At 41.9% G+C, this 21,473-nt stretch overlaps 1 protein-coding gene across 2 annotated transcripts; it reads left to right on the top strand.

Moving 5' to 3' along the window:
* The first annotated feature begins 5,156 nt into the window (after positions 1-5,156).
* LOC119656107 (zinc finger C4H2 domain-containing protein) lies at positions 5,157-16,863 on the top strand. 2 transcript variants are annotated; one of them, XM_038062423.1, is made up of 5 exons: positions 5,157-5,563; positions 5,688-5,859; positions 11,027-11,205; positions 15,541-15,783; positions 16,357-16,863. In XM_038062423.1, the coding sequence occupies exons 1-5, from the start codon at positions 5,496-5,498 to the stop codon at positions 16,487-16,489; spliced, it is 795 nt and encodes a 264-aa protein (XP_037918351.1). In that variant the 5' UTR covers positions 5,157-5,495; the 3' UTR covers positions 16,490-16,863. The 2 variants fall into 2 exon arrangements, with proteins under 2 accessions (XP_037918351.1, XP_037918350.1); XM_038062422.1 differs by having other exon boundaries at positions 5,158-5,563; positions 15,541-15,807.
* The last annotated feature ends 4,610 nt before the right edge of the window (positions 16,864-21,473 follow it).

Raw genomic sequence — 21,473 nt, forward strand, 5'->3', positions numbered from 1 at the left:
CACTCAGAGATAATCACATGTTGAAATCATATGTCGGAAAGTCATAAGGGCTCTGGTAACTTGCAAGTCCATGGCTGGAAAAAATGGGGATGCACCCCGAGCATGCCGCACTTGATATATACTGCAATTGCAATTTCCTACTTATGGGGTGGTAATCTAGGCAGACAACACTGAACTCAACACAACAGCCAGGGAATTACACAAACTTTAAAGATGTCCAACGGCATTCCTAGAGTTCCTTCTGGGATTAACTCCTCTTCATCTGCACGTGCAGATGTAGGTAGTGCGGGAGTACCAGCGAGGCGAACAGCTAGCTAAATCGAAGGAAGATTGATATTATTTTCGGGCGTTATCCCAAACTACTGATAACAAGAGAAGTATGACAACGAGGTTTAATTCTGCTAAGAAGTTTGAAACACAGTGGAGCAACACAGCAAAATGGTAGAGCGAGGGAACGGGCGCCGGGAGTAAGCACACTAGCATATTCCAGCGGTAAATATATGGCATAGTTAGATGTGCCCCCTTCAACGTAGAAAGGAATCATCGGGGGCAGAACATTGCTATTCTAACTGACAGCCAACCGGCTATTAAGGCACTTAGGTCTAACCATTTGAATTCCAAACTGATATGAAAATGTCTTTACACATTGAACATACTCGGCTCGCTCAGTAAGGTGCATACTGGGGGTTTCAGGCTACATTGGGTTAGAGGCAATGAGGAGGCGAACGAGGTGGGCAGGAAATGAGCAGGGACGACGCTACACAGACCAAAACCTTTCCGTGGAATCAGCACTGGGTCCATGACTACGACGTTGAAAAGCAAAGAGGAACTTGTGAGGGAAATGCACTGGACGGGAAGGGGGGAAATGAACACAAACGCTCAAAGGATTTTCAAACTTCATCAAGAGGAACCCCGGATTATAGTAGCAATACTCGCTGGTCACTAAAGGCTAAATTATCACATGGGGAAGCTAAGGATATCTACGGACACTGTCTGCAAATTCTGTGAGCAGAGTAATGAAACCTCCAAACATATTTTGAGACAGGGTCGGGCACTTGTACAAAGTAAATTTCGCCACATGGGAGAATAATTAATACCAAATGCCGGAATGAAACACTTACAAATAGGGAACGTAATAAAATTCCTGTCGGTTATACACTGGTACAACATACTACAATTAATAGGTGTACTACAAAATGGTTCTTCTAGGACACAGTACGGCTTCCCTTGCCAATATTATTATTTTTATGATAAAACAACAATAACGATTGCTCATAATGTAACCCCTATTCTTGAAGGACTTAGAACATGACAATCAAGTTGCTTTGTTTGTGGGCGCTTTGACAGATCAAGCCATGATGCGCTGTAGCACTGGCACTCGGAATCAGGGAGTGGAAATAAAGTTCAAACTCCTTGAAAGGAACTTAAAAAAATGCTGCTTTATGTGTGCTATAGGAAACCGTACGGTAGGCGATGTCGTTAGAGGCGAACTAGTCCATCAGACCGGTGGAGAATTTAAAGAGAGTACACACTTTCACAGAGGTTCTGCGCAGTTTTAGGTTAACAATGCACACAGGGGAAATTCTTCTTAAAGAAGAGAGATCGGGGTAAAGAAAAGTCCTTAGAAGCGAAGCCTATCATTGAAGTTACACCTACATAGGCCTTGGATTCAGTTCAGGTATGATAAAGGATGGTTGCTAAGAGAGTAGGAAACAGAGTGGCAGAAAATTTAAAAGCTTTAAGGGAGAGTATTGTTGAAGACGTAGTTCGGGTTGCACCCAGTCAGAAGGAAGAAGGAGGTATACACCGAAAAAAAGTTATTACTAGGTAAGGCGCAATATTGGGGCACTTGAAGTTTCTGCATCCTAGGTAACCTCGACAGTGGCCAAATACTTTTTTTTGAATTAAGCTATAAGTGACTTTACTAAAGATCGAAAAATCTTGAAATGGTTTCTGAATTTTGACCATTTTGGAAGTTGAACTTAGCAAGCTTGCACAAAACGTGGGAGGTGAAACGAACAATTTGCGCATCGAATTCGAAGGAGCTCCTGGAGATTGGGTAAAGCAACACATAGGTAGGTTATAGGGGATAAAACTGAGGGTGCGATTTAAATCTTTTTTTGTGAGGTTGAACTGCAGAGCGGTGTTCACAAAGGTGTATAAAGGAAGAGAAAAGTGGGGGAGAAAAGGGGAGTTATTCTGAAGGGGTGGAAAGCCGGGAAAGTTAGGCCTAGTGAACAAAGGTTTAATCTTCCTTCACCTCACAACAAATAATGAAAGGGAAAGAGGAGAAAAGTACAGTTAGAATTTCTTCGATAATCTGTCGAAAAACTCCTAGTACAAATGGAATAGGCTGAAATGAAATATATACAGAAAATAATAAAGGAAACTTCTTTGAGTAGGGAAATATGTAGGGTGATACATAGGAAGAGGGGGAGGAAAAAATGGGTTCGGCACTGAAGGAAGCCTTAACAGTAGTTAGGACATCTTCGCCAGGTCGCTGTCACGCCAAAAAAAGGAGTAGTCTGCAAAGTAGTCATCAAAACGACGCACCAAAGCGCTAATTGGGCTCCTCGGAGTGGCCACTGATACCTACCTACCTACCCTGCAAAGGGCACAGAATCCAACATTTTACCATTTGACCACTTGCAGGTGATATGGTACAGGTAAGCCAGGGCAGGGCATTGAATCGCACTAGCTTGGTTCCTAGGTCTCTCAGACTTTGCAAGAAAGGTCTTAAATTGATAAATTAGTTATTTATGTCGAACAGCGAGGTAGGCGGATCGAACCATAATTTCCTTTCACTTCGTTCTTTCGAGAGAACCTCCAGTGGCCAAAAGGAAAGTTGAACGGTGACGCCGAGCTCGTGGGGATACCTTGAAGGAAGCTATTACACAGTTGGTAAGGAGCGATAAAAAAAGATATTATAAATAGTCGACATTTTCAAGTTATGTATAAATATTATTCACACAATTTCATGGTAGAAAATGAGCCATCCCTGCTTATGGACACAAATTCTAAAGAAAAAGAAGAATTTCATGGTAGAAGATAATCTATTTAGCCCAACTATATTAATAAAACTTCCAGCAAAATTATAGATGAAAGAGTTAGTCACGAATGAAAGTTACTGTTGTTCTAATGAGTATATAGATTAACTTTCCAATAGAGACATTTCGATAAAAAAAGAAAGACGGAGATGCACGTTGAATGCAGAAAACATAATAGCACCACAGTGAAAGAAACTTTCCCTGTAATGAATGTATAAGAAACGCGTAACTCGTAAGAAGCTAGAGTGGTTTTGGTTTCACAAAATATATGTGACACAATCAGGGCCGTAGAAAGACAACCCGATCTCGGGGTGAAAATAATGAGCAATTTCTACTAGGGGGGAGGAGAACTTAGATGCAATACTTATGGAACTGTTTGCAATTTGCCTTTAATGAACAAATGCCTAAAGATTCGGTAAGATTTGCTTTCACTACAAGAAGACAGGCGATACCATTCCACACAATACATATGGAACAGGAAAATCTGCAATTTTTCAAAATTCATCATCCACTGACCAACGAAAGTAGCTGGAAGCATGTAGAAGCTTTATTTGTATAATTATGGATTGCGGTACTGCATGTACTTAAAAAAAGTTCAGTAACTTTCGTAACGGAAATCTGATTCCACACGTTCTTATGACTGTGTAAACTTGTAACGATCGGCGATGGTTAGAAAACCATTCTAAGCGGCCAAGGACAACCAGGAGGGGAGAGCTTTCCGAAAAACCTAACAAGTCGGGATACCGGAAGCTAGACGCTTCAAGTATGAAAGGTTTTGTGTATTTCTTTTACATAGAGATTTGAGTGTGCATTTGTCCCATTAGTATGTAGCACGTAATATATGCATATACCCACTTTCAAGTGATATTGACATTCACAGTCTTGAATTTGCACTGAAGCGACAGTTCTGACCTATTATAGCTTTGTTAGTAACAGTTCGATGTAGCCTACATTATTGCAAAATTTTGTGATTCTAGGGTGAACTTAAGGGGAGCTTTCCTGCCAATTACTAAAAATTATAGTAATGTACTATTATTACTATTATTAACTTTATTTGGACAGGTATCGGTATGAAGGGTATTTCGGAGCCTAGGCACCATATAGTGGCAGTCCCCTGATTTTTTTTTTTTAATTTTTCGGTTGTGTAGTTTCTGAGAATGCGTTCGTTAAAAAAATGAACCCCCCGAACTCCCCACCTTTCTAACAAATGTCCAAATTAACACCGGCTTCGAAAAGTACGTACCGAGACCTTTCATTTGATACCCCACATGACTATATTTGATGAAAAAAAAATGTACACCCCCCTTTTGCATGTATGGGGACCCCCCTTAAATTCGACTTAAATGGATGTAACTCACTATATGCGTGAGCGTTCATAGTTCCCATCTTTCTACCAAATTTTGTGTCAATCGCTACAACCGTCTCCGAGAAAAATGCATGTGACGGATAGACAGACAGACAGACAGTAAACCGATTTTAATAAGCTTTTGTGTTTACACAAAACCTTAAAAAAAGAAAGTTGACGTAATTGACTGTATTGAAGCTCCAGTGAAGTGTTCCGACGACAGACGCTTGGAGGGTGAGGCCCTTTAAACACTTCCCCCCTCAAGTATCGTTTTACAGAACTTCACCGAGACCTGAAAAATCAAGCAAACGTTAGACTTCACGCGTACCTATCGAATGATCAACACGCCAACTAAATCTGGAAATGAAATAAGAAAAATAAAGGACTCGACGGCGCACGGAGCATACATCTCCAGACACTAGTGAGAGCCTCTTTCATTTCCAAATTGGATAAACAATAAATTAACTAAAAATAAAAATAAAACTAGGTAGCTTGCTCCTACTACAATATATTTGAATAGTTAGTAAATACGTAAGAACTGCAAGCATCGGAACGATAACTATAATAAATTAACCAAAAAGGTAAATTCTCAAATAAGAAAATTAGAGAGAAATTAATAACCCATTAAAATCCATTCTGCGCATAGTATTATAAACCGAATTTGATTTTTTTACATATTTTTGAAATTCAAATAATTTTCCAGTAACCCACTGCATCGTCAACAACTGCAAGAAATGTTTCAGAAACATGTTGATACCCGCGCAGCATCTTTTCAAACGGACAGACAACTTTCGTTTCCATCGACGGTGCGTTGGTCTTGTCGAAGAACGTCAAAAGTTTCTTGTTTTTGGCAGCTCCATGCGAATAATTTAAACGTTCCAGTTTAATTCTTTTTGGCGTCAAAAACATCAAATAAAGTCTTCCCTGCAGACTTTCCGAATATGCGAATGTGCTCATATACACAACTTCGTGCCGGATCTCAAGTGAATGTTTGTGTTTGATGTGCGTCCGCAAAACAAAAATAAACAACTCTCCCCCAAAAAACGTCGTTCGCTTTGCGTGTTTGCCTGATTTAAAGTGTAATTGAAAATCTGCTGCTGGAAATGGCCGAAATATCTTCGTCGAACGAAAGGAATATCTACGCGAAGCTGGAGGCGATCAAGGAGATCCGGTGAGTTGGGCACGGGCGTTTTTCCTCTAATTGGATGCAAATCACTGATGCATTCCTTTATTCATCGATTTTTTTCCTTTTCTTCTCGGGTTGATGTCGGCATTTATGTGACAATGTCGAGCAGGAATAAGACAATTCAACTGGAGAAATTGAAGTTCCGGATTATTCGGGAGGTGAAGATTGGGGATGAAGAGGATAAATGCTTGGCGGAGTACAGGAAGGAGATGGAACTGCTGCTGCAGGAGAAGATGAGCCATGTGGAAGAACTGAGGCAAATTCACGCCGATATAAATGAGGTTTGTGGAATTATTGATATTATTCGCATACTTTTGGAGGAGACGTTCCTTTCTCCAGGAAGAACGTCCGAGAGGTGTCATTGTGGTCGTAGTCTTGTCTTTCTGTCGAGGGTGATCTTGTACAGGTTCCCGAAATATATTGAAAATATTGATGAGTACTGAGTCGCTGTCAAAAGAGCGCTTTCTTCTAGCCCAGCTCAAGCTGTCGGCCCCCCACCCAAAGGCGAGCCACAAGTTTTAGCTCACTTCGGATTCTTGAAAGCGGATCGATGAGCGAAAAGAACTGAAGTCTCTTAATGTGGCGGCAAGCGGGGACGAAAATGATGCGTTGAGCTATTATAACGCAGCAAATTTAGGGGAATACAGAGTGCCGTGACAAGAGCGATTTTTTTTATTGCAATGGTTAGGGAGGCAATGTGTCTCCTGCCTGAATTATTTGACAGCTTGTAGGAAACCCTTATCCCAAATTCCCTTCCCTCCCTTTCTTCCTTTGCGGAGATTTTAAACTCCGCATGATCATGCGACCTAGTCGTCCTAACCTTCCTATTCCTTTCAACAAACCCTTCCATTCTTCCCTTCTACTCTCCTCCTTCATGAACACTTGTTCTGCCCTGAATTTCAACACCTCCAAACACTTTTGAGCCGCACTCTCGATTTCTTTCTTTCCAACTTCCCCGAACGCCACCTCTCTCTATTTCCTCCACCATCCCCGTTTGCCAAAATTGAGGCTCATCACCACCCACTTGAATTTAATACACATCTCTTCCATTCAGATGTCAAAGCTGCACCTAATTCTGTTAAGTTCAACCTCCGGTAGGCCAACTTTGACGGTCTCAACACAACCTTAATGTCAATGAACTGCACTGGGTACCTTTTATAATATCCTGTCCGATCTCCTTTCCTATCATGTCTTTTCTTCTCCTACGTTATCCAATTTGGTTCAGCACGGAGATCCTTAACAACATTCACCTAATACATGCATTGCGGAAGAAGTTTTGGACTTCCAAGAATGACGCCAACCTCGCTCATTTCAAGGCTATGCGCTTCCCTGGAAGCGTCGATGCCGTGCTTGTCCGCGCTAACTTGAAACCGTTTTGTTTCCACACTTGCTATTCCCGTAACCCCACCCAATCTTTCCCTTCTTGGGGGGCTGCTCTTTACCAACTTCTTTGCTAAATGCCTTAATTCGCGACAGGAGGTACACGCTGTTTATATCGATTACGCCAAAACCTTCCGATACTATTGACCACAATGATCTCTCCAAACTCTCTCTACTCAACTTCCTTGCCCTCAATCATCTCTTGGCTTTCCTCCTACCTCTAATACCGTTCGTGCAGAATTTTTCTTCATGGACACTCATCTCGTTCCTTCTCTCCCTTCTCTAGTTTCCAAGATTCCATACTTGATCCCCTGCTATTTCTTTTTTTATCAATGACCTCCCCTCCATTCTCATCTGTTCGTGTTAAATTATTTGCCTCTGTTTCGTCTGCGCTGAACTGTGCTGTCTTGCAGCCCACCATGATACTTTATTCGATTGGGGCGCGGTTAACAAAATGACACTGAATGTCAACAAATGCTATTCACTGAAACCCTCCCCAACATTCTTTCCCTCTTGGCGGACAACCCCTTTCACTACTGTCCTGGGTGTAGTCTTTGATGACAAACGACTATCCGTCACGGCTCTGCACCCTCAATCTTCGTTCCCTGCAGCAACGTCTGATGGACTACTCTGCCAACTCTGAAATTATTTTCCGCATTGCCTCTCGTAGTACACGTAGTGCGGATATTTTTTAAGTACCCTTCGCGGGGCGCTCAAGAAGTGCAAAGACGCCTCCTCGCGGAACTGATCCTGCAATTTCTGGAGAGTTTCTCCACTCATCCGTAAATTTCAAAAGATCTTCAGTGAGTATACGAAGTGGATGATGGTGCATGCTCTTTGCTGTCGCAAATATTATAGCTAACATTATCCTGGAACGCAACAAAGAACACCTCGAAGCTTAATCAACATAAAACAGGGCAACCTCCACTCTGCATTCTCCCACACACATTTGGGAGCAATTTGCGTAATTTACATATCCGCTCGTCTGCACTTCATTGATTTCGAGTGCACTGCATAGGAGGGCATACCGGCAATCTATTATCAGAACGATTTCCTCTCTTCCGTGTCATTCATCATGCTGGCTTGGTTGAAAAACGTGGAGTGTTTCGATAGATGGTATCATCTTTCCTCAAACTCTTCTACCTTTCCTGCAACCTTTATCCCGTTTAGATGCGAGATAGATTCGTCTTGATGGGTTGCGCCATTTTGTTCTATCAAAGGCTTGATCTGGATACAATCGCGAGGTTTTAGATCACCATCGAGCGTATCAACCCACCGTTGCTTTGATCAGCTATTTGATCTTTTCCCATTGACTTTGATGTTCACATCAATTTTGACAAGTGAATTCTTGTTACCGCAAAATACATGATCATACCATCGAAGACGCCGTGTTGCATGAGGCGATTATTCCATATTTGAACAAATTACTTGAGATAAGCTTTGCTATGAGACGCCAGGAAAACATTTGCGTAAAGCAGTCTATAGGGCTCTGGACGTTGGATGTCTCGTATGACGGTATCCATAATAAGAACAAAGAGGATTGATGATAGGGCGCTTTTTTGATGAACACCGACAGACCCAAAGCGGTTTTGATAAGCCCACCACCCTTTGCACTTTACTTTTTGGATCATTTCTCACGAAACCGCCACCATTTAATACGCGGCGTTCCGGTGCGTTCCTCACACTATTTTTCCGGTGACTTGATTCGGAAAACAGCAAACAACGTCCGATAAAATGTCCGCGTCTTATGCGGTATGCGCCCTCCAAATCGTTTTCCCGCACATGGCCATTAAGGTGGCCCGCAATTGTGATATAGTCTTAGCACTTTACATATCTTTGTATCGAGAAGTTGTCAGAAGGCATCTTTCTCGGCATCGGAACGACCTGCTTGTGGTGCGAATGCAGTGAAGAAGAGAATCATGCGATCAACTAATATAATGGTCAGTCGGTCATCAAATCGCTCGACCTCTAGATTGACATTACGGAAACTCTTAAGGGTGGGTTAATACCATATTGAGTGGGTTAATACCATATTGAGTGTGCGAAGTACGCTTAGATTACGGTTCCAGGAAGCAAACGGTTCACCATCTCAACGCGCTTGTGTCTCAAATCTTTGGGCACGTATATGATGAACGCCTGTCAGACAAGGAAGACGTGCCGGATTTGCCATGAGCACCACCACTCCCTGTCGCATGGCCTAAATAGCATGGCTAACTCTGCGCCCGTCAACTGCTAGGCGACTCACTCTGCACTGGACTCCTGTCCCAAGTCACGTTGTGGGCACCGTACCACAACGTACCAAGATTCTTCTCCTCAACCCCCGTGTCTTCATATTTTCTGATCTTCCTCAACGCGAGGTCCGGTTCCGTTTTCAGAAGCAGTTTCCGTATCGAAACCGCCACCGCAGCGGCTACGTCTTTCCCGGCACTTCTCATTCGTACCAGTCAGTGGTGTCAGGACGATTGAACGCTCACTTACCGCATCTGACAGACTACGTTATAATACATCGCCTACCGGATGCCTTCGTTTCCTTTGCCGGACTGCAGATTGCGGACGCTCGCCTCTATTCGGATCTTATCGTCGGAGCGGATCTTTTTTCTCGCCTCATACTGAGGGGACTCAAGCGAAGCCCGGATGCCGCCGTCGTTGCTCAGGCGACCGATATTCACCGGCTCCTCGGCGCTGCTGTATCCATCGCTGGATACTGCATTAGCTTCAACATTGAAATTCGCAACCCCATAGAACGGTTTTGGCTGCAGACTCGTTCTCTTCTCGTCAAGATGGAGCAACGTTTCGGACGATAGTCTGCCTTCCGCCTGGCTTTTTATATACTCTTGGGATTTCATGGTAGCCACCCGATGATGCATTTCGCTTTATCCTCGATTTTCGATCGATTCGGTCAGAAAACATTTTCATGCAGAGCCTCTGGGCTCTGAAGATGCCGTGTGATGACACGTTGCCGCCCGCATGTGACCAACCGCGTGGCCGACATACAGCTCTTCGTATCTCACGCTTACTGGCGGATGTGGCCTCACTTGGAGTGTCCACTTATGTCCTCATTAATTCGGAGTGGTTCGTGGCTCCAAGCTTCCTTTCTCGCTCGCTAGAGCCGTAGATGTACTCATGCACGCATGATTTTGGGTCGCTCGAGTTTGTTCCCAAGCAGAAATATAACCAATGCGTCCACTGACGTCGAGTCTGAATTGCTACTCCGTTCAATATACGATTATTTTTGATGGTGTTGGAGTGCAGAATATCTGGAGGCCCCGTTGGACGAGTTGCTTCTGCCCTGGACGAAACTTTGAGTCATTCTTTTGAAAATTTGGATATTTAGCTCAAAAGGAGGGGTCCGTGGACATTAATGGGGGAAAAAGTTTCTTCCCAATTGGTCCGGTTCAACATCAACTGGATGCGGAATTAGGACTTTCTCAATCCTCAAACAAAATAAATCTTCTCTGTATCATAATCCTAACCCCAGCAATTATTTACGAGTTCTATTTACTTAGCCGTCCGGATAGTTGAATGGTTTTTATGGAAGGCTGTGGTCCAAATTTCACTAGTAATAATAATAATAATCGTTGGCGCAACAATCCATGTTGGATCAGGGCCTTGAAGTGTGTTAGAGCACTTCATTCAAGACCGTAACGGTACACTAGGAGGCAATTTCACTAGTGGCAGTGGGATTTGTATCGTGATTTGACGCCGGATATCAGTCGACTCAGCTGTGAATGAGTACCTGAGTCAAATCAGGGTAATATTCTCGGGCGAGCGCAATGCTGACCACATTGCTTCAAATAGGGTACTGTAATCCTGTAGTGTACCGTTGCGGTCTTGAATGCGCTCTAACACAAGTGCGAAGTGCTCTAACACACTTCAAGGCCCTGACCCATTTTGATTGTTGCGCCAGTTATTATTATTTACTAAGCCTTTCTAAAAAAGCTAATGTTTTTGCTAGACGTATCTTGTTTGCAACCTACTCCACAAACGCTAATATATTATATATATTAAACCCTCAGAAACACTTTATTTTACTTGTCCATTTTAAATGTATTTAAAAATATTCTGCAGATGGAGGCCGTTATCAAACAAACTGAGGAGAACCGAATGCGATCAATCGGAATGGCGAATCGTATACACGAGGAATATTATCCATTAAAAACAGAAATAGATCAGATGCGTCGTGAGTACTTAGGATTGAGTCCATTACGTGATCTGCACGAAGAAGAAGGCAGCGTCATCACAAAGGAGTAAGTTGAATTTTTTTATCAAGCGTCTTTATTTGCTGAGTATGTGCGTTCATAAATATCATCGTTGGCGTTAATTTTTTGGAAAGATTATTAACTATGGAAATGGTATTACTTCTTGAAACCTTCTAACTATGCTGTTTGCCTGTAAAACATGTGTGAGCTGGGACACTAATCCACTATTCTTCCTCTGAGGAGAGTATTGCTTTTCCCTAGAACGCTGGGAGAGAAATTGTGAATTCGAATGATGACTATTGAGTAAAATTCATTCTGATGTAATTTGGCTACTAACAACAAACTGCATTTAGAGCGTTTGAGTAAAGTTTTGTAACCAATCAGATTGTTCGTCGCTTATCTCCACTGCCCCACTAGCTTGGAGATACTATAGAGAACAAAACTTTGATGGCGGCTTAGTTGTCAATCAGGATAGTTATGTTACGTTTGAGGCTCGTATAACACCCCAGCTACTGACAGGCTTCCAGTATTACCGCTAGAATACCCTGACGCATACTGAAAGACCATACAAATCCGCCACACAATAGAATCATACCTTAGGATGGAACGGACATCCATTTTGTCAAGACGAATCACACCCAGATAATTTAAGTTGGACGGAAATGATAATATGTGCGCATTTAACTGTGGGAGGACGAATTCGTGTACCATTGAGCTCCGTTTTGGTTGCATCTATGCCGAGTTCGCATTTTGCAGTTCAGAGACGTGCTTCGCCAACGCTCATACCATAATTTCGCTGATAATGGACGGAAGCATCCTTGACGCTAATATTACCAAATTGTCTACTGCCACGTTGGGATATCTCTCGACTCACAAGTCTAATCAAATGATTATCTCTCCAATTAGGTTGGATTGTCCTGGTTCTTGGCATACATACTATCCATTGGGTATGACATTTTAATTCTACTCTCCTTGATAGATTTGGTGCTTAATTCGAAAGAGGTGAGGTTTCCACCGTCTGTACAATTACAATTTGCAAGTAAGTTGCGAATGTGAATGTCTCGAATTGACAGGGCCGGAACTAATTTTGAAAACGTGGTCCACCGTTGTGTCGCTCTTTTTCGTCGACGACGTCAACCAGTTATTGGAGTGGACGAAAACGAAATTGTATGAATGCAATCAAATAGATAGACAACTCATTACACGTTTACGATTTTTTTTGGCAGCCAACAGCCTATTTCAGCTTCCGCTCGAAACGTCTCACCATAGGATCAAAGCTCTTACTGTACGAGACAATGATCTTGCCAGTCCTCATGTATTCTTCGGAGACTTGGGTTCTTACCATGAAAAATTGCGAACTCTTGGCCGTGTTCGAGAGAAGAATCCTCCAAAGAATTTTGGGCCCCCTACATAAGGATGGAATATTCCGTAACCTATATAACGACAAAATCTATGAACGATACCATAACCGTCTGGTTGTGGCTCAACAGGTTGCATTGGCCGGGTCACTTAATCCGTATGGATGAGGATGATCCCACCCGGAAATTCTATAAGGGAATATCTGTGATAGAAAAAGAAGACGGGGCAGACCCTTCCTGAGATGGAGCGATGGCGTAGGCCAGGACACCAGACAGCTTTTAGGGATATCGAATTGGTGGACCTCGGCGCAAAACCGGGATGTCTGGAGTTCCTTATTAAGGCAGGCCTAGACCGGATACCGATTGTTGCGCCGTTGCTGATTATGATGATGAACCACTTTGTAGTGTGTTTATTAGTAATAGAAGTCGTACTATTACTAACAAAGTTATAATAGGTCAGAGTTTTCGCTTCTGTGCAAATTTGAGATTTGCGAAAGTGGATATTCTCACATAACATATGCATATATTAAGTGCTAGGTTTTAATACCTGAAGCGTCTAGCTTCCGGTTTCCCGATTTGTTTTTATTTTACGGCCGACTGCAGACTTAGAAATATAATTAAAAACAATAACAAGAGAACGGCTCTCCGTACTCTTACTCGATTCTCTACTGACACCGAAAAACAATTTTCGCTCTCGAGAACTGTTTTTCGATGTCATGACCACCAAGATTCACACTGCGTGCATTCGACACGCAAGTTGCTCGCTTCGTTACAAAGGGATGAGCTCCCATGTTTCATGGCGATCATTGAGCCCCGCAGAACTGCTGATGCTTTCGGTGTTCTGACAATACTTCAGCCAGGACCACTTCCTGGTTATATTTTGCTGGGCACGAGACTTTATGGACAATTTCAAACACCTTTACTAGAACTTGGACCTTTGACGTTACTATGTCTTTCGTGGGGATGTTACCATTGGGAGCCCCGGCAAGCTTCATTTTGATAACCTGACCAAACTTTCTCCAGTCGATTTTTTTGGGATTTCTGAAAATGTAGGAAATCTCTAAAGTGAAATTCAGATTGATCCGATAAGATCTTTGATCAAAGACGACTCTCTATTTCTTCAGTTTGAACATCCCGTTGTCAGTAAATACGGTGGTATGTAGGAGCACCCCAGATCCCAAAGTTTGGGAAGTACAAGGTCAGTATACTGCTCCTTCTACACACCTATAGGTTTGTGTTAATAAAAAAAATCGAAGAGAGATCTACCTCTTTCGTTGGTATTTGAACTGCCCCACAGAGTGTCACTTTCACTGGCATCAAAATGTTGGCTTTGCGCGACGCAAGGGTAGATGTCAGATGTTGTATATTTCTTCCAACGGTGCTGGCCGGTTGTAAGCTAGGTAAGGAATTATATAGCTTTTCGCTACCACCTGCTCCAAAGTGCACAGGGTTAGTCGCTGGACTTCAGATTTGGACACAAACTGCCATTCAGGATCTTTGTGACGAAGATACATGCTCTAGATCTGTCCCAATCAGCACCCCTAAGGCTGGGAAATAAATTGTAATATTTATTTGATTTGGAGTCCTGTGATGATCCGGCTTCCTCCGATGCAAAGCTTCTCTATCAGTGCAATGTCGATATTTTCCTTCCAGAGGAATATATACAGCGTTGCGGAAATTTTTTTAGGTTCCTACGTCAAAAATATACTTGAATAAATGTACCGGGAAAAATTTTATGACTATGATTTTTAACGGCTGGAGCAATCATCACAAAATTTGGTGAGAATATGTGGTCTGTGAACCGCATTTTTTTTTCACAGAATATGGTATTGTAGGGTATCAAAGGAAGGGGTACTTTTCGAAAATAGTCTTCTTTCTTATATTGGTTGAAACACAGGGAAGTGACAACACAAAATGTGTGCCCCAAAAAGTAGAACAGTCTTGTTCCCAGAACCTATCCAACCAAACAATCGGAAAAAATCATAGTAATGCATCGATAATCTAGGCCTTAAAATATATCGCATAACGATATCTGTTGAAATAAAGTTAATAATAGCATATAACTATGTTTTAGAAATTTACCTGAAAAGTCGAAAATTTGGCGTCAGTATAAATGATAATATAAGACCCAATTTCGAATTTGAATGCACTCGATCGAAACCGACGAATCGTCGCAGAAGGGAGATATATTGTTCGAAGCCTTCGAGGTTCTGCCCGTCAATGCAAATAGGAAGAGTGACATGTGTCGGCCGGACTCTGCTTCCCTCCTTTTCCAACCTGGTGGCGGAGCAATCAGGTGCCATTATCATAGACGGGGTGTTCGAGGAAAGATAAGATTGTCCGTTGAATCTCTCCACGTCCTTCAGTCCTAGACAGCATGAAATACGTTTTGGGCTTCAAATTCCTCATTTTACTACGATGTAGCACCTTGCACTTTGCAGTTCGGTATGAAGACCGGCAAGGGCGGTGTTTTACTCCTTTTGAACGCGCGTTGATGTTTGAAGATAATTTCTTTTCTGTTTGGAATAGCTCCCCGCATCTAATTGTCATATCATCCCCAACAAATCGAATTTCAAAGGATGCTAGATAAGTCAGAATCGTGATGAAGTGTTCTCTCCACCTCTTCAACTGCTCATTGTGGATGAGAAATCTACCGTTAACGTCCCTCATAGAATCATCGAAAGGGTTTTTCATACGGGTAACTGGAAGCTCCTTCATTATGCGCTATAGGGGATTTTTATCATTTGCTGCTAATTCTTCTTCTCTCATGGCACTTTACTTTTGCCACCAATCAGGAATTTCCTCAAAAATTTTCGAGAAGTTTTCAGATCTTTGATGTTTGGGAATTGAAGTAACAATAGACTACCCGATTTGCATTTGTTTGGTTTTAGATGTAATATAGTGGTAACAAGATCAACGAAGAAATAATTTATTTGTTTAGTTCATGTCACTCCTAACTTATGGAATTTTATCTTCAAGAGATATTGAAGAACAAATTGAATAAACAAATATTTTCCTTTTCCAGTCGATTCCAGAATAATTACTTCAATACAAAATCTCAAACGGCTACGACATCATCTTTTGCTCGTCCTCACGCTCGGCATCCATTGTTGCCAGAATCGACAGTGACTTCTTTACAACCATCAGGACCACATGCATTCATGCCACCTCCGCCGCCAGTCGGACCGATGCGTTTAAATAAGCCGGAAATACCGCCGAATCGGATGCAACAGAGTCCGTCAATAGGAATGGGTCATCCTACCTTCAGGTCTGATTTTAATGTCAATTTAAGGTTTGTTTATTTTCGTTATTTTTATGTTTGAATTTAGTTGAATTGAAATTTATTATATTTACTTATCGCAATGAGGAAGTAATTTCATTTTTCACTTTTCGTCAATGCAATTATTACATTTCGAAATGCTGTTCCAGCTAAACAGTAATTTTTATGGTTAAGTTTAATTAACAATTGGATTGCCATAATCAGACACATATTTTCCATCTGAAATAAATTTTCTTTACTTCGAGGAATATAAATTGAAATATATAATTTTTCATCTGATTATCCAAATAACCGCATACTTTGAAGCATAGAAAAGTTCATCTGAATATGGAATTGTGTGTTAAAATTTTAGTCCTATATCCATTGTTTTGTTTGCCTTCTCAATTTATTCTCATAATGATGTAACCATTTATCTTTTGAATATTGATTCTGCAAGTTTTCATTTTATATAATAATTTTGTCACTCATCATTTAGTTTGTAATCTAAAGGAATATCAAGGCTAGTAACCTGACGATGTGTAATTCGCACTAATTATAGTTTTAATTCTAATTCATTTATAGGCAACAACCGCCCCCGATGAAATCATGTCTATCGTGCCATCAGCAGATCCATCGGAATGCGCCAATATGTCCTTTGTGTAAAGCAAAGAGTCGGTCGCGTAACCCGAAAAAGCCGAAAAAGAAAGAACACTAATAGATCCCCGTCAAAAAAGGAAACGACAAGCGAAATGAAACAACATGGGAACATTCCGTTGGGTTTCACAGCGAATCGATCAGCGTGTCGTAACGTTATCGCATCAAATATTTTTGCCAAAAGGGTTTTGAACTTCCCTTCGATTTAGTTCAATGTGGGCTTCTTAAAATGAAGCCTAACACATTAATAAATAATCAGTATCTATAATTATCGTCGCATTCATGAGATAAGTTGATGTTCTCTTTTTTTGTATTGTAATTTTATCACGTATTTCGATAGCTTTAAGTAGAGTAATTTCGAAATCGTCAATTCTATGTCATTTATTGTACTATTGATTTTAGTAAGGAAATATTAGAAGTGGATGAAATACTTAATTCTGTTTTTATATTAAATTCGCTCTTATCCGGTCATTCTATAATTGAGTGTGAGTATGAAAAAAGGAAGACTGACCCGGCTATGATAAGATGCTAAACACCGTAAGCCCTTGTTTTTTACATTTTAACTGAATTGCTATTGATGGACATTGTATTGTAATATTTATGCCCTTTTCTGCAAACGGAGAAGCGAGCTGGCTGTGTTAACACTTCCACCTAAAAGTTATGTTATCACATCTGCTCAACCAGGGCTCAGCACAACTATTATTGGTTTTTGGCTGGACGAAATTAATATTACTATTTGCAAAGACAATTATAGTAGACTGTGTTTGAATATCTGGAGGGTCAAAAATACTACCACTAAGTGCCAAGCGTTTACGCTCCGAAGATTCTACCTATTTAAAAGATAAAGGGGCTCTGGTGGTGGCGGTCGGTGGTAACTTAATTGGAGAATCCGTCGAGAACTCCCCGCAACATCGAACACGAATTGTGTATTTTTGCAGTCTATCCCCGTGATCAGCTCATGCTTGTATGCAAGGTTTTGATGAATTATCTTACAGCAATATGCCTGCTCGTGTATTGTATCGGCGCCATAGCAGTAAAGCCAGATATGAGATGGTCCAAAGTCTCCAATTCACTGGTCGTTCTCTACTCGCTTTTTTGTTATTAGCGTTTCAGCAAAGTGCTCACCAGCACACAGCCATCTGTTCGACAGGTGCATATCGACAAATGGTTGTCAAATGCAATTCACATGTTTGCCGTGCATTGCCTTCGACTTCGATTCATCGATCCGCTCCTGGTTTGTCTTTACCCTATTTAGAGGATTGAAAGATTGATCCTTCAAGCGTAGTAAGCCTGCAATCTACCTTACAAGGAACCGCATGCAAAAGACTCGTCTGCACCTTGTTTTAAAAATAAGCGTGTAGTGAATCAACTTGGCGATGATGTTGTGCCGACACGTCAACAACGTCCATAATTCCGTTGTCCCGAGGCAGGTTCATCCGCTCCACGACACAATTCGGGTGATGCATTCGAAATTGGGCACAGTATCTCCCGCTGGACGTTTTCTAGATCGGTCCTCGTCCACAGCAATATTCCGAATGCATAAGTCAGTGAAGGGATAGCGAATACATTCAGTGCGCTTATTTTATTCTTCCTCGGGAGATGCGTTTTCATCACCACCTGCACACATCGCAGGAATTCGGACAGCAGAGCATCTTTCAGATCACCTCATCAACTTGAGCATGGTTTCCTTGTAGAATTCCTAGGTATTTATACTAAGTTGTTCAATAAGTTTTGCGGTTCGATAAGAAAGGGCGTTGCTACTAGCCCAATTTTTTGTTGTTGGTACACTCTTTATACGAACGTATGTGAAGTTTCATTTCAATCTGTCAATTCATTCTTTGTTTACAAACCATTTAGTAGCAACATGTTACAGTAGTTTTTACAATGGGAAAAATCAAATATTGTGCAGTGATCGAATTTTTATTTTTGGGAGGTTTAAAAAAGCAAAGGAAATTTACGAACGAATGTTGAAAGTATATAAGGACTGCTCCCAATTAGTACAGTATAAAGATGGTTGCTGGAATTGGTCGTACAAGCCTTGAAGACGATCCACGTCAAGGACGTTCGAAAACAGCAAAACAGGTTTTTGTGCTTCAATTCATCACTATGGATGAGACTGAAGTCTATCACCATGATCCTGTATCAAAACAAGAGGCAAAGAGTGGAGTAAACCTGATTCTTAGGCTCCGAAACGAGTTCGTGTCCAGAAATCGGCTAAGGAGGTGTTAGCATCAGTTTTTGGGATGCGAAAGGAATTTTGTTTGTGGATTACCTGCAAACTGGTAAAACAATAAATTCTGAATATTTATGTAAATTTTGAGACCAGCTGAAGGAAAAAATTCGTGAAAAAAGTCCAGATTTGCAGAAGAAAAAAGTTCTTTTTCATCAGGACAATGCACTGTATCACAAGAAAATTTCGACAATGGCTAAAATCCATGAATTAAAATTCGAATTGTTTGAGCATCCTCTGTTTCTAGTCCTAAAAAATTCATGCGATGAATGCAAATGATGAGGTTATAACAGCTGTGGAAGCGTATTTTTCAGCCCTTCTAGATTCTGACTTCAGGGATGGAATTCATAAATTTGAATCCCATTGGAACAGGTGCATTCATGTTCACGGAGACTACACTGACCAATGAAGAGTATTTCAACCCATAAAATTGTCTTTTCCTTATCGAAGCGCAAAACTTATTGAACAATCTGGTAGAGTCTGTCTCGTCATAGTTTGGAAGTGGAGGTCTGTAATGCTTTACGGATGGTTCGGATTCGATTTTTATCCAAATGTCACCCGGATATCACGCCTAAGCATGTCCACTATTTAAAATAGCCTCCTGTCGTATAGGTACATCCAGTGTGCCAGTTCGCATTAGCGCGTAAGCCATATTTTATTGCAAAACCATGCTTTCTAGCCTCAGTCGGTAGCCATGAAAAGGTGTTCAGTGCCATTGCAAAAACAAAGAAGACTCAATTTCTGGAAGATGCCCATTTGTATGCGAATGGGCTCTGAGATGTTAGTACCCTCAGAAAGACGCACTGACAAGGTGACTGTTGCCAAAAACTTTATTATTATTGTTTCTGCTTTAGTGTATCCAGAATTTCAACTACGGGTGGGTTATTATTGCGGCATAGTTCCGGTAACCCCTCTGCACTTTGCTCTTTGCCCGCCTGCTGGCAATGTCTTGCCGAAGTGAGTCACGTCGGCGCGACGTTCCACACGAGTTTTCCATGCCGAATCTCAGAGATTGTGGCGAAACAGCTGCAACAGGCTTAGCAATGCTCCTAATCCACCTAGACATTAAACCGCCCCCCGACTACCGGTTTCGACACTGTGCTGTGCATTACAGGGCAGCGGCCCAGTCAATAAGTTAGAGACTCCCGCCGGTTATCCGTACCGGACTTCAAATTTCTCCTTCTCCTCATTTGATGGATTTTCATTTTATACCTAACTGGCAGGTGAGGAAGCTCAGTGAGTAATCAGCAAGACTACGAAGTTGCTTCATTTTCCTCACCTATACCTTGCTGCCCCTGGCCTACAGGCATTCAAACTTAAGTTATCCATCTTTTATCCTTTCACAAACGGGTTTGGGACTAGCTACGGAGGAGTTAATATTACCTTGGTTTATAGAAATATCAATATGGAGAGGATTTTGAGGGCTAATTACCATATATATACCAGCTTTATGATTTTTTTTTTAATTTTCCAATTGGATAGTTTCTGAGAACAGATTCGTGAAAGAAATTATCATTTTCTAGTCCTCGCCTTGCCGCCTCTTGCGAGACTTTTCATTGTATACCTCATATGACTACATTTTTTCGACGGCGCTACAGCCCAAATCGAGCCTTGACCTCCCGGATGCATTGCCTCCAATTCTCTGGATTCAAAAATCGCGTCCTCCAATTAGAAAAACCAGAAAATTCCGTCCAGGAGCCTTCCGACTGTTTAAGAAAGGATGGGCACCTATGTTCCTTGAACAGAATCTTACCGAGCCTTGCAGATTGGCTGGTATTTTCAATGTTCCCACAATCCGACAGTCCAACCAGGACCACCTCTTGACAGTTTTGATAACCGACTTGTACTTCTTCAGGCAGTCCCTGAATGGCTGCCAATATTTGTACCTGTAGCAGATGTTAAAGATCTCCCAGGTAAATTTCCTAAGGCCGGACAGATCTTCTTTCCACCACGGTGGCAGTGCCCTCTTACTGTAAGGGCATGGGACTTTAAAGGCGATATCGAATGCCTTTTCGAGAGCCCCGAGCTTCGATTCCAGTTCGTCTGAGAAGAATATCTGGTCAGTTCTCCACCCTAAGGATCCCATTGTCGATTAGTAGGGTAATATCAAGGATCTCCTCACAATCGTCACAGTTCTCCGGGCTGGGAAAATGGGAGGTTGGTGTACTGCCCTTGTTACTCACCGAAGGATCTGTTTTAATCTTAAAATCAAAGGATGGCTCACCTCTTTCGTTGATCTCCGATCTGCCCCAAAGCGTGTGCTTTGCATTGACGTCGCAGCCTATCAACAGATTGGTCATCTTTGCTGCTATGGTGGTCGTCAAATATTGTAGTTCTTTTGGCGGAACTGATCGGTGGTGTGCCATGTAAGCCATGTTGCATTCCTGACTCCGAACCGCACTTTATAGTCTACCTTTTCAAGTGTCTCTAGACACTTTCCGTTTGTACGGAGCAGAAAAGTTTGGCTCTTCACCTGGGGTTGCTACTCATTGATAACTATCCAGTCGTACATGGAAATGCTGGAGTTTTGAAGGCGCAGGGATTCGACATGCTTGCCCTTATCGATGTGGATCTTCGGCAATCAGATGCGGGTGACCGGTCTCCTGGGAATCTCGTTGAAGGTGATAACTTTGAGGTTTACGCCAGGCGTCAATGATCTTGGCGACGCACAAACCGAGGAAGTCCCTGCAGAATTGGTCCTCGCAAGCTATAACACGGAACTCATGGACCAAATGAGTGGAATCAAACCAGACCTGACCTTTAGGGTCAGGAGATTCTCGATGATTATTTTCGACACCCTGGTCTCAACGGTGGT

Source organism: Hermetia illucens, chromosome 4 (assembly GCF_905115235.1).
Source record: "Hermetia illucens chromosome 4, iHerIll2.2.curated.20191125, whole genome shotgun sequence".
NCBI lineage: Eukaryota > Metazoa > Arthropoda > Insecta > Diptera > Stratiomyidae > Hermetia > Hermetia illucens.